The following is a 13,075-nucleotide window of genomic DNA, read 5'->3' on the forward strand; positions in this document are numbered from 1 at the left end:
CTGCAGTCACAGTTATTAAATTAATACTTAATTTAATACCTAAAGAACTATTCATCAGTTAAAACAAAACTATGGGTTAATACAGAAAACTTTGTGCACAAATGTGTAATCCATTACAATGACTGATATTTACTTTATTTGGTAGAATATTTATTCTTTTTTTTACTACATCCGTAGCTTTACCATGTGCGTATATTTACCATATTTTTCTCGCACTATAAAACGCACAGGATTATAAGGCGCACTCTCAATATACGCCTATTTTCTGGTCTATTTTCATACATAAGGTGCACCAGATTATAAGACGCATTATGTGACACTAGTAAGGAACAGGGGTGTCACCATGTTTTTCTTTTTTTAATTCTAATAAAGCTAAGCTAAGTAAACAAAACTCTTTAATTCTTAAAAAAAAAAACATTTTCTTTTAAAGTCAAACGAGCGCTGGATGTTAATCTACACAGATTTGTCTCATAAAAACTGTTCATTTGGATGACTAAAGCGCTTTCATTTATTAACACTAAGCTTAGATTTCCAGATTTGCACAAATCCAAAAAAAATTAATACAGTAAACAAGCAGACTACAAGCCAATAATGATGACATCTGAACAGCGAAAGAGCTAGCGCTGAGCATGTTTAGCAGCTAATTCTAATGCTGTTTCAGCAGTGCTAGCTGTGTTTAGCAGGAGCAGGCTACAGGCCGATAATAATACTCACCTCTGAACAGCGAAAGAGTCAATGCTTAGCACAGTTAGAAGCTAATGCTAATACTGCTTTAGTCTCGGTTCTGGAAAACGTAACTAAAACTCCTGTATAACGCTGTACTTCAGCTTTACTGCTCTTTACAATCTGACTGGTAAAATTCATACATAAGGTGCACCAGATTATAAGGTGCTCTGATGATTTTTAGGAAAATTAAAGAATTTTAAGTGCGCCTTATAGTGTGCAAAATATGGTACATTAAAGTAAGGGCTCTTATTGAACTGCTGGAGTTTCTATTTTTGGCTAAAGATCAATAGACATCATAATGACCTTTACACTGAAGTCCAAGAAATTGGGCTAAGGTTAAGTTTAAGTACAGGTTAAGTTAAATTTAGGTTAAGATTATTTTTAGCGTAAGATTTTGGTTCAATCTATACTGCTTGCTCTGTGATATTTTCTGTTTAAGCCTGTTCCTGTAAAATGGCTGTGAATTGACTAATATTTTACTCTATTGTGAAATGGTCTTTAAGTCACATATGTACAAATTCCTTTTTAGCCCAGAAGCTGCTCCTGGATCCAGTACAAAAGCTGCCCCTTCACTTTCTGGAACTCCTACTCACTGCTCCTGGAATTGTCATCTGAGGTCTACTGTGTTACGATCTCTATTGCACACTCTGCCGGGAAGTTCACAGACTTTCTCACAACAACTTTCCAATAAAACATATGGAGTAAATGTTCTTATTGTGACTTCACAGGGAAGAGAAGCGAATCTCGCAATGCTCTTTCAGTACGTGAAACATGTAGTTAAAATCTGTCAATTAGTCCAAATTTATTTTCCATAAGCAAACACAAACATGCCTGGGATATCAAAAGGATTTCCACTAGTGCACAATGATGCTCATCTAGTGCAACGTTTGCAATGTTTAACTGAATATAATAAACAATAACAAACAAACACAACTTTTAAATTCTACTCGACTATAAACTTCATAGACTTCTTGATGAGGTCACCCAGTATTTCCGAATGATGCTCGTCTGAAAATAGCTTTTCCTGCAGACCTGAGATCTCTGCATCGCTCGCTGAGCAGCACAATGCACAGAGCATGCCCTCACCACTGTCACAAGCTTTTCATCAGGGAAGCACAAAATCAGATAAGGCCTGAGACAAGGAGGCCCCTTCTTCCACTTAAGCAAATGACTTTACCTCTAAAATGGCAAAGTATGATATTAATATGTTGCTGTGGAGGGGTGGTACCTCCTGACAGTGGTCTTCCTGGATTTAGGCACAAGTTGTAATCAGGGTTAAAGAAGCAAATCAGTCCAGATCCGTACAGAGAAGTCTAAGGCAGAGGAAATCCTAAAATAAAGCTGTGTATTGTGGCATTGTCTTTAAGACCATATATATTTAGTCCATTAATTTGCTTATGGCATCATAAATCTCGTAAAGTCTATGGCAAGTATGTTTCTCCAGCCAAAAAAAATGGGGAGAAAACAAGAACAAAGGCAGAACTTGTTTAGGTTCAGGTTGAAGTATAGGTTAAGTTTAGGTTTAGGTTAAGATGTAGATTAATTTAAGGTTCAGGTAGAGGTACAGGTTAAGTCTAGGTTCAGGCTGAGGTAGAGCTAACATTAAGGTTCAGATTGAGGTAGAGGTTTATTTAAGGTTGAGATTGAGATATTTAATTAATTTAGTTAATTTAAGGTATAGATAGATAGATAGATAGATAGATAGATAGATAGATAGATAGATAGATAGATAGATAGATAGATACTTTATTTATCCCGAAGGAAATTTAGGCATCCAGCAGCAACAACACAATACAATAAGAAACATACTCAGACAAATCAAAACACAGAAGAATAGAAAATATATAAGGCTATAAAAAAAATAAAAAAAACCTAACTATACAAGGTAAGGATCTATCTGTAAACGGAGCAGTGCAGTAGATGTTGCTAATGGTCATAAATATTTAAATAATTAACAGAGTAAAGTGCAATGACATCGATTACGAAAGTGACTGATGTCACATAGAAATATAATATAAAATAAGTATGCATACGTTACAAGACAGTTCTAAAAAGAGAATGTGAAAATGTGAATACCCAATCATGAGTAAGGTATACTTTAATGTAAGCGAGGTTGGGGAAGTGTTAATATAAATAATTAAGTTGTTGAATAATGTCCAAGTGGTGTGCCTGGCATCCCGTCCCCGATGGGAGGAGTTAAAGAGTCTGATGGCTCTCGGAATGAAGGATTTTCTGAGTCTGTCTGTTGTGCAGCTCTGTGACAGCAGTCTGCCACTGAACACACATCTCTGCTTCATGATGGTGGTGTGAAGTGGGTGACTATCATTGTTCATGATAGAAAGCAGTTTATCCAAAGTCCTTCTCTCAGCTATTGTAACCAGAGAGTCCAGCTCCATTCCAACCACTGCCCCGGCCCTCCTGACCAGCTTGTCCAGCCGTGATGCATCTCTCCTCTTCATGTTGCCTCCCCAGGTTAATGTATGGTTCAAGTTAAGGTACAGGATAATTTTAGGTTCAGGTTAAGGTATAGCTTATGTTAAGGTTCAGGTTGAGGTATACGTTAATTTTAGGTCAGGTTGAGGTATAGGTTAATGTATGGTTCAGGTTAAGGTATAGATACATTGTAAGGTTCAGGTTGAGATATAGGTTAATTTTAGGTTCAGGTTTAAATATACATAGGTTAATTTTAGGTTTAGGTTGAGGTATATATTAATTTTAGGTATAGGTTGCAGTAAAGGTTAATTTTAGGTTCAGGTTGAGGTATAGGTTAATTTTAGGTTTAGGTTGAGATGTATATTAATTTTAGGTTCAGTTTGAGGTATAGCTTATTTTAAGGGTCAGGTTAAGGTATAGGTTAATTTTAGGTTGAGGTTGAGGTATAGTGGCGTACCTCTATACTATAGGTTCAGATTAAGGTATAGGTTAATGTAAGGTTAAGGTTGAGGTATAGATTAATTTTAGGTTTAGGTTGAGATATAGATAACTTTTATGGTCAATTTGAGGTATATGACAGTTAAGGAAGTCCAAAAATAAAGCTGTGATCATTTATTTAGTCCATTTATTCTTTTATGTAAAAGGTTTTGGCATCATAAATCTCGTAAAAGTCTATAGCAAGTAACTTTCTCCAGCCCAACAAATTGGGGAAAGAACAGGAACAAAGCTAGAAGGCCAGGGGTGGGATCTTATCTCTCCCACGTGGGTCTTAACCTCCAAACAGAAATCCTGTGATGACCCTTTCATGTTCTTCTTCAGCTACTAATGGCTGTAAACCACAGTAAGACCGCAGGACTCAAAGACGAGAGCCTAGGGTTGAAGTTTTCCAGACAGCTGGGAAAAGACTTTTGTTCATCCCTTTAACACTATAGATTTTACTGCTCTAGCTGTAGGAGGCGGAGGTGATCAGACACAGAGATCATGTGACTCAGGAACAAACACATCTCCTTGTTTTTCTTCTTCTGGAAAAACTATATGACTCACTCCTGCTGAGGGGCATCATCATCATCACTCAAACACACATTGTAGTGATAGCAGTGTAACTGCTTCTAATAGCCTACTGCATATTTAATTTTTACATCGCTTATTTAATCTATTTAATCTATATTATGAGGATACAATTACAGAAGTCTTTCAGCTTCAAGATCAACAAGTTTTTGGCTCAAGTTTTCCAAGTCTTTAACACGTAGACAGAACCATTCATATTGTTTCGTCATCGATAATTAAAAACATGAGATAGATATTCCCACATGCTATTCACTGTGAGATAACTGAGTAAACACACTACAGAACAGTGTGACAGCACTAATAAAATAAACTGCCCATTAAGTCTGTCAGGGCCTGGTAATCAATAATCATCAGACATGACAGAGTGTTTGGAAAGTGTGTTATTAATGTGCTGCAAAATTGGTTGGAAAGAATGAGATCTACACTGAAACTGAGCTCTATGGTTCTAATTTAAACACAGGTGTAGGGAAGAGGCACCTTATGGAACAAAATATAACATTAAACATGCTGTTCTGTCGTCTTCTTGTATTCCCAGAGCAGCAATCCAACATACATTTCTTCAGATTGACTTCACTGACTGTCTGTAAGTCATATAATTCCCACCTATGTTTATTTAAATATCCTTTTGATGGCTAATTATATACAGTGTCACTAGAAAGTACAACCCAAACTTAGGAAAAATTGGAACAGCATGGAAAATGAAAAAATAAAAAACGTTGGGCCCTAACGTACACCCTGTGCAAGGCTACTTTAGACCCTGTCAACTGTCTGTTTTCACGTTTTACACCTTCACCGTTAAAATAGCATCTGAGTTTAGGAAGAAAACTACACTAAAGGGTGCGGTGGTCTGAAAATTATGTGTGTTCATATAAATTTCTGGTGTGTTTCTATTTTAGCGGCGAAGAACACAGGTGCTCCACCAACTAAAAGTCGTTAGAGTCCATTCCTACAGGTGCGCCCAGCCCGCATACACCCCCGCTCGTTAAACACACACACACACAGACACACTGCAAAGCGCAAACCCGACTTTTACCTCAACAATAAACAGAATAAAAAATTGAATTACATTGCTGTTCAGCAGTATCTTATGCTGAGTTGCACAAAGCACCGCGCTTTTAAGATATCAACGCGCCAAAGTCAGAGCACACCTGGCTCTTAAAGGAAACGAGCAAAAAAATTAAGAAAAAATAAGGAAAATAGTACGTTCCTTTTGCATATTTCAAGCTGCGCCCTCACAATACCAAAATACACACAGACACGCCCTAAATCCAGCTGCACGATCCACAATTGACTGGTGACTTTTACTCAAGTTATGAAAGAATAACTGTATGATAGTTCAGGTTTTCATTTAATTTATTAATATACTGTACATCCATTCCTGCATTTATTTAAATTCAGGCCTGCACATTTACCACTTTATAATGTCAACATTCCTCCTCACAACACTTAACATTTTGGTGTTTAGAATACATACTGACACGTTACCATTATACTTTATTAATTACATATCGAGATATGTATATTGTATATCGAGATACGCAACACAATGTTAAATCAATGTTAATTTTTCCATCAATAATGCATTGGAACAATGTTGATCCACAATGTCAGAATTTAATTGTGCACATTGCTTCAACATTTTGGTCTATATGTGTGTATATATGCTTTGTATTAAACTTTACTTTATATATGTCTTATATTTGCTGTAAAATTGGGAAGGAGAGTAACGTAATTTCAATTCTCGGTATGTCCTGTACATATGCAGTATTGACAATAAAACTACTTGACTTGACTTGACTTGATATCTTGTTTATATTGAATTCTTATAGCCTGTACTGTGGTCCTGTAGTGTAGAAAGGAGGGACATTTAAATAATAATTATTAAAATTATTACTATAGTTATTATTATATTATTATAGTTGTGTGAAGCATCTTTCACCTTAAAGCATTATAAGTGTAGATTCAGAGCCCCAAACCATTCAAAACTTTGAAATGAACATTGATTCAAAGTCAGAACTTGAACACTGATTACATCTGACATCTGAAACCTATTAGGTAATGTTAAATATGGATTGTTTTAGGGTTGTTCTTTCATCATCAACCTTTCATCATCAACCCATCATCAACCAAAAAAAGTAGCATTAAACGTTTTTATTTAATGTTCTTTGCTATCATTGAAGTGTGTGCATCCTTTAAAGGGTTAAATATCTACAGCAGTAGACCCCTGACTCCACCCTTGTGGACACTCCCATTGGTGGAAAGCACATTTTGCAATACAAACTGGCAGGCTTCAGTGAGTGAAGCACATTCTCAGTCTAATACATGCCAGACTTTTCTCAAAACAGCACATAAAACTTTTTTTAACAAAAATTCAACTCACTGCGTCAACTTCAGACGTCAAGGCGAGGACGACGAGGCAAATCAGAAGAAACCTGATATAAAAACAAACATTAATGAGGTTAAAAGCAGCATGGGGGTTTAAGCTGGAACATTTCATACTGTTATATTTAGGAGCACAAACAGAAGTCAAATAAAACAAAAGTTTACCTCAGCTTTTTCATCACTCCCTCCATCCGCACTTCAAATTTCATTCTCTCCTGTTCCTCCACACAGTTCTGCTGTCACAGCATGGCACCCATGCAAAGGCTGGAACTGCAGAAACACCACATGGTTTAGCTAAAATCCTGTTACAGTACTTCACAACATGTTCTCAACACTGAAAGAGCTGTAAAGACTGGTAGCTAAGCTTAGCTAACCTATATTAATATACACACTCAGTATAAAATATGCACATACTATGCTATATACTATACTATGTATACTATGTTGATATACACACTCAGTAACGTTATATTATAATGCATAAAGTGCAATACTGAGCTTACCGACAAATGAGCTACATACTGAACAGACTCTTGTGTTTAAATAAGATTTGTTATATAAATAAGACAAACAAATCTCTAAATCAGCAGAAACACATGGTTTAGCTACAACCAAAATGTTACAGTTCTTTACAACATGTTCTAAACACTGAAAGAGCTGTACAGACTGATAGCTATCTTAGCCAACCTATGATATATAATCTGAATCTGCTGTGTATACTAGGCTAATATACGCACTCAGTATATTATAATGCATATAGTGCAATACGGAGGTTACAGACAGATATAGGCTACATACTCATGTATATAAATAAGACACGAACAAATCTCTAATCTCTATTTTTTAAAATGTCGATTAACATTGTATTAAACCCTAACATTGTGCTCAAATCTAAACAACACAGACTTTAACTGCTTTTTTAACTGCAGTATGTAACATAACGCTCTTACCTCCTTGACCGGCGCGCTCCGCTCCGTGCGCTCTTTGGAAACGCGCGCGCAGAAACTCCGCGCTTTTCTACCGGAGATAAAGGCTCGTGCCCAGACTCTTTCTCCAGCTTCACTTCGGAGAAACTTTCTTTCTCCGGACAATATGTTGACAAGCTCTGGAAGCTCCGCTACACGGGGCAGAGCTCGAAGTGAGGGCTCAAAGTGAGGGTGGTCGCAGGCGCGAGGGGTGGGTTGTGGGGGGGTGTGGTGGGCTCGTCTACGAGCAGCTGCTTTGGACGCGACCACACTATACAGCACAACGTCGATGGAAAAGATGCAGAAGAGCGTTCCGGTTAGGCTCCGGTAGAAAAGCAGACTTTCAGCTTTCAGCAAAAGCGCGGAGGAACCGGGGAACCGGTGCAGGACGTTCTGCGGAGGAGCTGTGAGTGACGGGGGAGCGCGAGACAGCAACGCGAGACAGGCGCCATGCGCTGCGCAGGTGGCACGCTGCTTCTCGCGGTGGCTGTTTTGGCCGGTTTACACCAAACTAGAGCCGAGGTAAGTTGATTAAAACACGTTTATAGCTGTGTAGAGCCGTATCTTTCTCTTAATGTATCTTAATGTCCTTTAATGTCTCTTAATGTTCGTGATATTCACGTTAAAAATAGAAGTAAGTCGTACATAACGTGCGTAAAAAGGTCCTGCAGTTGGAATACATGTACATGGCATATATGTTCATGGCACAAAGTTAGCCATGAACATATATCATGAGTCAAAATTGTACGTTATAAATACAGTTTAAGATTAAAAAGGTTTAAAACGCTTCGAATGAGAGCTTGAACTGTTTGTAAATATCTTGGAACCTGTTGTGAAATGAGAACAATTTATATATAAGAATATGTATAAGGATTATACATATAAAAAGGTTTAAATGTGTACATAGGTTGAAATAAATAAATATAAATATATATATATATATATATATATATATATATATATATATATATATATATATATATATATATATATATATATATAGGTTATGTAGTTAACCTAGTAAATGATTGCTGTAAGTTATATGCATTATAGCTAGTGATAGTAAGGGTATGTACTTGTGTAACACTGATGTATGTATATATATATACGTATATATATATATATATATATAGATATATAAGAACCCTCGTAATTCTTTATATATTTTTTTGTCTTATTATATATTTATGTCTATTTTATGTTTTTTAGGGTTATGCTTAATTTAATAAGTTCTAGATTTGAACTTATTGTTGAATTTGTCTTTTATATATTATACAACAATAAGCATACAATTTGTACCATCCTACACTACAGTAAACATCATAAACTAGGATTCTCCATGGAAAACATATACTTTATTATATATATGTAACTATATATTATACATGCATACTTTAGAATCAGCCTTATCCTATTCCTGTCCCAGTCTTGTGTTCATCCCCAAGCTAAGGAGGGAACTGAATTGTGTACCGTGCCTTGCTGCATGCAAGCTGTTGAAATGAGGAGTGGCTTATTTTATGTGGCCACTGCCCATTCTCTGCTAACTTGCCACTCCCACTCAGGTCGGAACTTCTGTTCTGGGGGTTGGGTCAAGCAAAGGCTGGGCGGGAGAACTTCTACAATCTGTTAGAGAGGACAGAAGCTGTATAAAGTATAAACTTAGATTTATGTGTATTGTACACTGCAATATGTATATCTGTGTTTTGAAATGCACATACCAGATGAGGAGATTAAATGTCTGCTATGGTATGAACTATATAACTGTGTTATAACCTCTTATCACAGATTGTGCAGAATGTTCTCCTCAATGTTCCTATGTAGGATTCCAGTGTAGGATCGTGTCCCAATTGTGTGCTACTATAAGTAGTATTGTTAGCTAGCTTTTTGAATATGTAGTACTCAATATACAGTAGATACAAGTATAAAGGTTGGGTAAATTCAATATCAATGCATACATACTGTATATGAAACCAGTAGGTTTTGTGCTGCATTTCAAAGCATAGGCTGCATATCTTAACCAGAAAGAGATACAGATATCTTAATTACAGCTGAGAGCCGATGTTCAGAGTTGGTTATAGATTTTAGGGACGCAACTGATGTATGCTTCCATGTTCATGATTACCGACAGTTCTCAGTGCACATACACTTAGTCTACATTGCAAAGGAAAAAATCAAACAAGCCTGAAAGCTTGAAGCTTAAAGTCATCTGCTGCAGAGTTGATTTCAGTGTGTTTGTTATTAAAATTATAAAATTTACATGAAGAAAAAAAAAATCAAGATGCCCAATTCAACTGGCTATATTTTCTCCCATAAGTTTCCTCAAAAGTTGAGTTGTGCTTCAATTGCTAAAGCCGTGGACATTCTGGTGATGTCACCACAAAGCCTCCGTAACTCCATAACTCCATTTGTGTGGCCATGTCTTCATAGGATCGTTCTACCTTCCTTGCAGAATATGCTAATGAACTCTACTATCGAGTGTGGTTTTGATGGGTGCTATTATGCTGCAATGCAAAGCAGAGCAAAGGAGTAGAGGATGATGAGCTATGGCATGTTTGGAAAAATTGATGTTTGGAAAAAAAAAATGGCAGCCAACGATACAAGTACAGTCACACCAATGACTGTGTGATGCATTTGGAAGTAACAAAGCTTCATCTGCCCCTGTTAGCACAAAATATTTATCTGCCAAACCTGCAGTATTGTGATAAATACACAGTGTTTACTTTGTAGTATCTGATGTAGAGCCAAGGAGAGCAATACTGACAAAATAGAGTGTAGTATAAAACCTCAGTTTTAATGCATGTTAAAGAAGATTGCAGTTCCTGGTTCTGTTCCATATATTCCATTATGTTTTTCAGCACTATATCTCTCTGAAATCTGTTTTATCCATTTGCACTTCGTTCTTGGTGAAGCTGCTTGTCCTCTATAAGGGCTGCCTTCTCCAGTCTCTGTTCCTGAGGCTCCCTCTTGTCCCATTCTGCAGTGTAGCTGTAGCTGTTTCACTGAGGTGGGTGGCCACATTTCTCATGTGGGACAGGATAGGATGATGGTATCTTCTACAGGGAGAGCTGTGGCTTTGGGGTGGATGTAGGAGGTAACATTGTCTGGAAAAATAAACTTGCTTTGTTAGAGAATGATGAAAACAGACGACCTTAAACATCAGCGAGATTAACTAACTAACCACAGCAGCAGAACATTAAGAATATGCAGTTTCTAGACTGGTAGGAAATTCAGAAATAATATTTGCCTGTATCATGTAGCCATTACTGTTTCTATGGGCCGAGGTGTATGGTAACAATGTTGTTAATAAGCCCTTGCATCTATCAAGCTTGTCGCAGACTAATGCTAAAATTATGCTGTTTGCTTACGACCAGGATTTTTGAAACTCATGGCTCTTTTCTTTACCTGCTCAAAATAATCAGAAAAAAATATTGAGACATATTTTGTTGTTATGCAATATATAAATCATATATATTGAACTAGACAGTGCTTGTTCTGCAGTGTGACTACTGCACCTGCACACATTGCAATGACAATGCTGAAACATATTAATAAGCTTAAATTGTCTCTTTTTGTTGTAATTATGAGTAAAAATAAAGTTAGACATAAGATACCCTTCACAAATATTTCACTCAAAAATCAGTCAGTCAGTCATGTGACTGTACTATGGTAGACGAATCAACAAGCTCAATCTAAATGTTTTAATTTTGCAAATACTTTACACAATATATGTCACAGAAGTTTTCAAAAGAGAAATTAAAACTAAAACTAAAAGTTTTGGCCTGTGGCTCCCTGAAAGTACCCACATGGCTCAATGTTGGGGCGTGGCCCACAATTCCACAACCACTACATTAGACTGCTTAGCCAAGATTTCTGCCATTAATAATATGAGATCCCCACTACTTATAAGTGTTTAGTGAGAGTCCCTCTGTGATGTTCTTGCGCAACATTTGTTGAGGCAGGATGTCTCACAGTGATTTTTGTGAAATGTATACCCATGTATTTGGCTGAAGTAAAACTCTAGACTCTGTTTTTACACACACTCAAGTTCATACTGCCAATGCTGCTTGGATTTCTGGAACTTCCCTGGAAAGTTCATTTTTATTTTTGATTTCCAAAAGGCATAAAACGTTGTTATACAAAGGTTTGGGCACATTGCAGGATCAATGCTTAATACTTAATAATACCATATTTATTGACCATTGTGGAATATGTTAAGGTGCGTTTAGGGTCATTATCCTGATGTAGAAGCCATCCTTTTCTGCTGCTGCTTTTTTTTTTTTTAGAAAGTTTAAGGTTAACCTCTAGAATTTGCTGGTAGTTTAATTCATTCTCCACTCTACCAGTATTATGTTCCCTGTGCCTGTGGCTCCAACACAAGATCAAAACAGTATGACCAAGTACCAGTCCATGCTTCAGGCATCAGGCTCTTCTTTTAAGAGGTTGTCTTAACAAAGGCCTGTTGCTGAATTTTCTGCTCAGGGCAAAAGAAAGTTTTTTTTTTTTTCTGATGACTCAAGGAAGACCATATTTGTGCACTTGTCACTGCACAGTAGAACAGTGCTCCACCACTTATTTTCTGTTATTTAAATTGAAGACAATTGAACAATGCTTACATTACTTGATATGTTTATTGAAATATTTGTACCAAGGGTATGTTCAAATAATATTCCATATTATTGGCACAGTTTTACTTGATTTATTATCATCCCCAGATTATGCGGCACAAATATTTAACTTTCTATGAGATTATGAGGTGAGCATAATCCTGTCAATGCCGCAACAAAGGAAGCCAATAATTATAAGCAATATTGCTGTTGATAGTGATAACACTGTTTTATTGATATAAGCTGACGTTATTCATTATATAGTACATGAATCAGACTCTATCCAAACAAGCATTACCTACTTCTTGTGCCTCATGAAATTTAATTTCTGCTCATTTAGTCATGTGAGATTCAAGTACAGTACATTATTATATTAAAACCTCACATCTGAAGTTCCATTCCCATCATATCTTAATCTGTAGCTATTTCTTAGTTACGCTTGTCCCAAGGCCAAGACCTGGGAAGTTCCCCATGAAGAAAGTAGAGCAGGCTTAATGAGATCAGGATTGCTCCCTGTATCTACCTGAAAGTGATTTATTGATCCACCAGATTGAACCACAAGAAAAGCTCTAAAACCCTAAGTGGTACATCTGGTCTTACCTCGCGAAGAGACAGTGATTTTCTTCTCTCCCAGGAGCTCTTGAGGAACAAAAGGAGGTTTGTGATGGACAAGAGCAGATGTGCTTTCAGGACAATGACCCTGTTTGTGAGGCCAGATTAAAAAAAAAAGAGAGTAAACATCTTCCCTTGGATGAATCACAGGATGTTGGTTGCTTTGAAGGTTCAACTTAGTACAAGCAGACATGATCCAGAAATAACCTTCGCTATCGGTTTCAGTATTTTTCATCTGCTTTTTTTTTGTACGTCATAGTCTGTAACTTTGCTTTAATGCAAACC

At 36.8% G+C, this 13,075-nt stretch overlaps 2 protein-coding genes across 3 annotated transcripts in view; one reads left to right on the forward strand and one right to left on the reverse strand.

Annotated features, from left to right (window-relative positions):
• The window catches only part of col4a2 (collagen, type IV, alpha 2), a 105,352-nt gene extending 97,588 nt beyond the window's left edge, over positions 1-7,764 (reverse strand). For both annotated transcript variants that reach the window (XM_007227929.4, XM_007227928.4), the window contains exons 1-3: positions 7,560-7,764; positions 6,775-6,879; positions 6,608-6,659 (exon numbers count right to left, since the gene is read on the reverse strand). In XM_007227929.4, the coding sequence (XP_007227991.3) occupies positions 6,608-6,659; positions 6,775-6,818 (96 nt within the window). In that variant the 5' untranslated portion in view covers positions 6,819-6,879; positions 7,560-7,764. The remainder of the gene's footprint in view (positions 1-6,607; positions 6,660-6,774; positions 6,880-7,559) is intronic.
• Positions 7,765-7,823: 59 nt separating this feature from the next.
• col4a1 (collagen, type IV, alpha 1) overlaps positions 7,824-13,075 on the forward strand; it is a 65,716-nt gene continuing 60,464 nt past the window's right edge. The window contains exon 1 of the mRNA XM_049485104.1: positions 7,824-8,096. Coding sequence (XP_049341061.1) covers positions 8,025-8,096 — 72 coding nt within the window. The 5' untranslated portion in view covers positions 7,824-8,024. The remainder of the gene's footprint in view (positions 8,097-13,075) is intronic.

This window comes from Astyanax mexicanus, chromosome 11, assembly GCF_023375975.1.
Source record: "Astyanax mexicanus isolate ESR-SI-001 chromosome 11, AstMex3_surface, whole genome shotgun sequence".
Lineage (NCBI taxonomy): Eukaryota > Metazoa > Chordata > Actinopteri > Characiformes > Acestrorhamphidae > Astyanax > Astyanax mexicanus.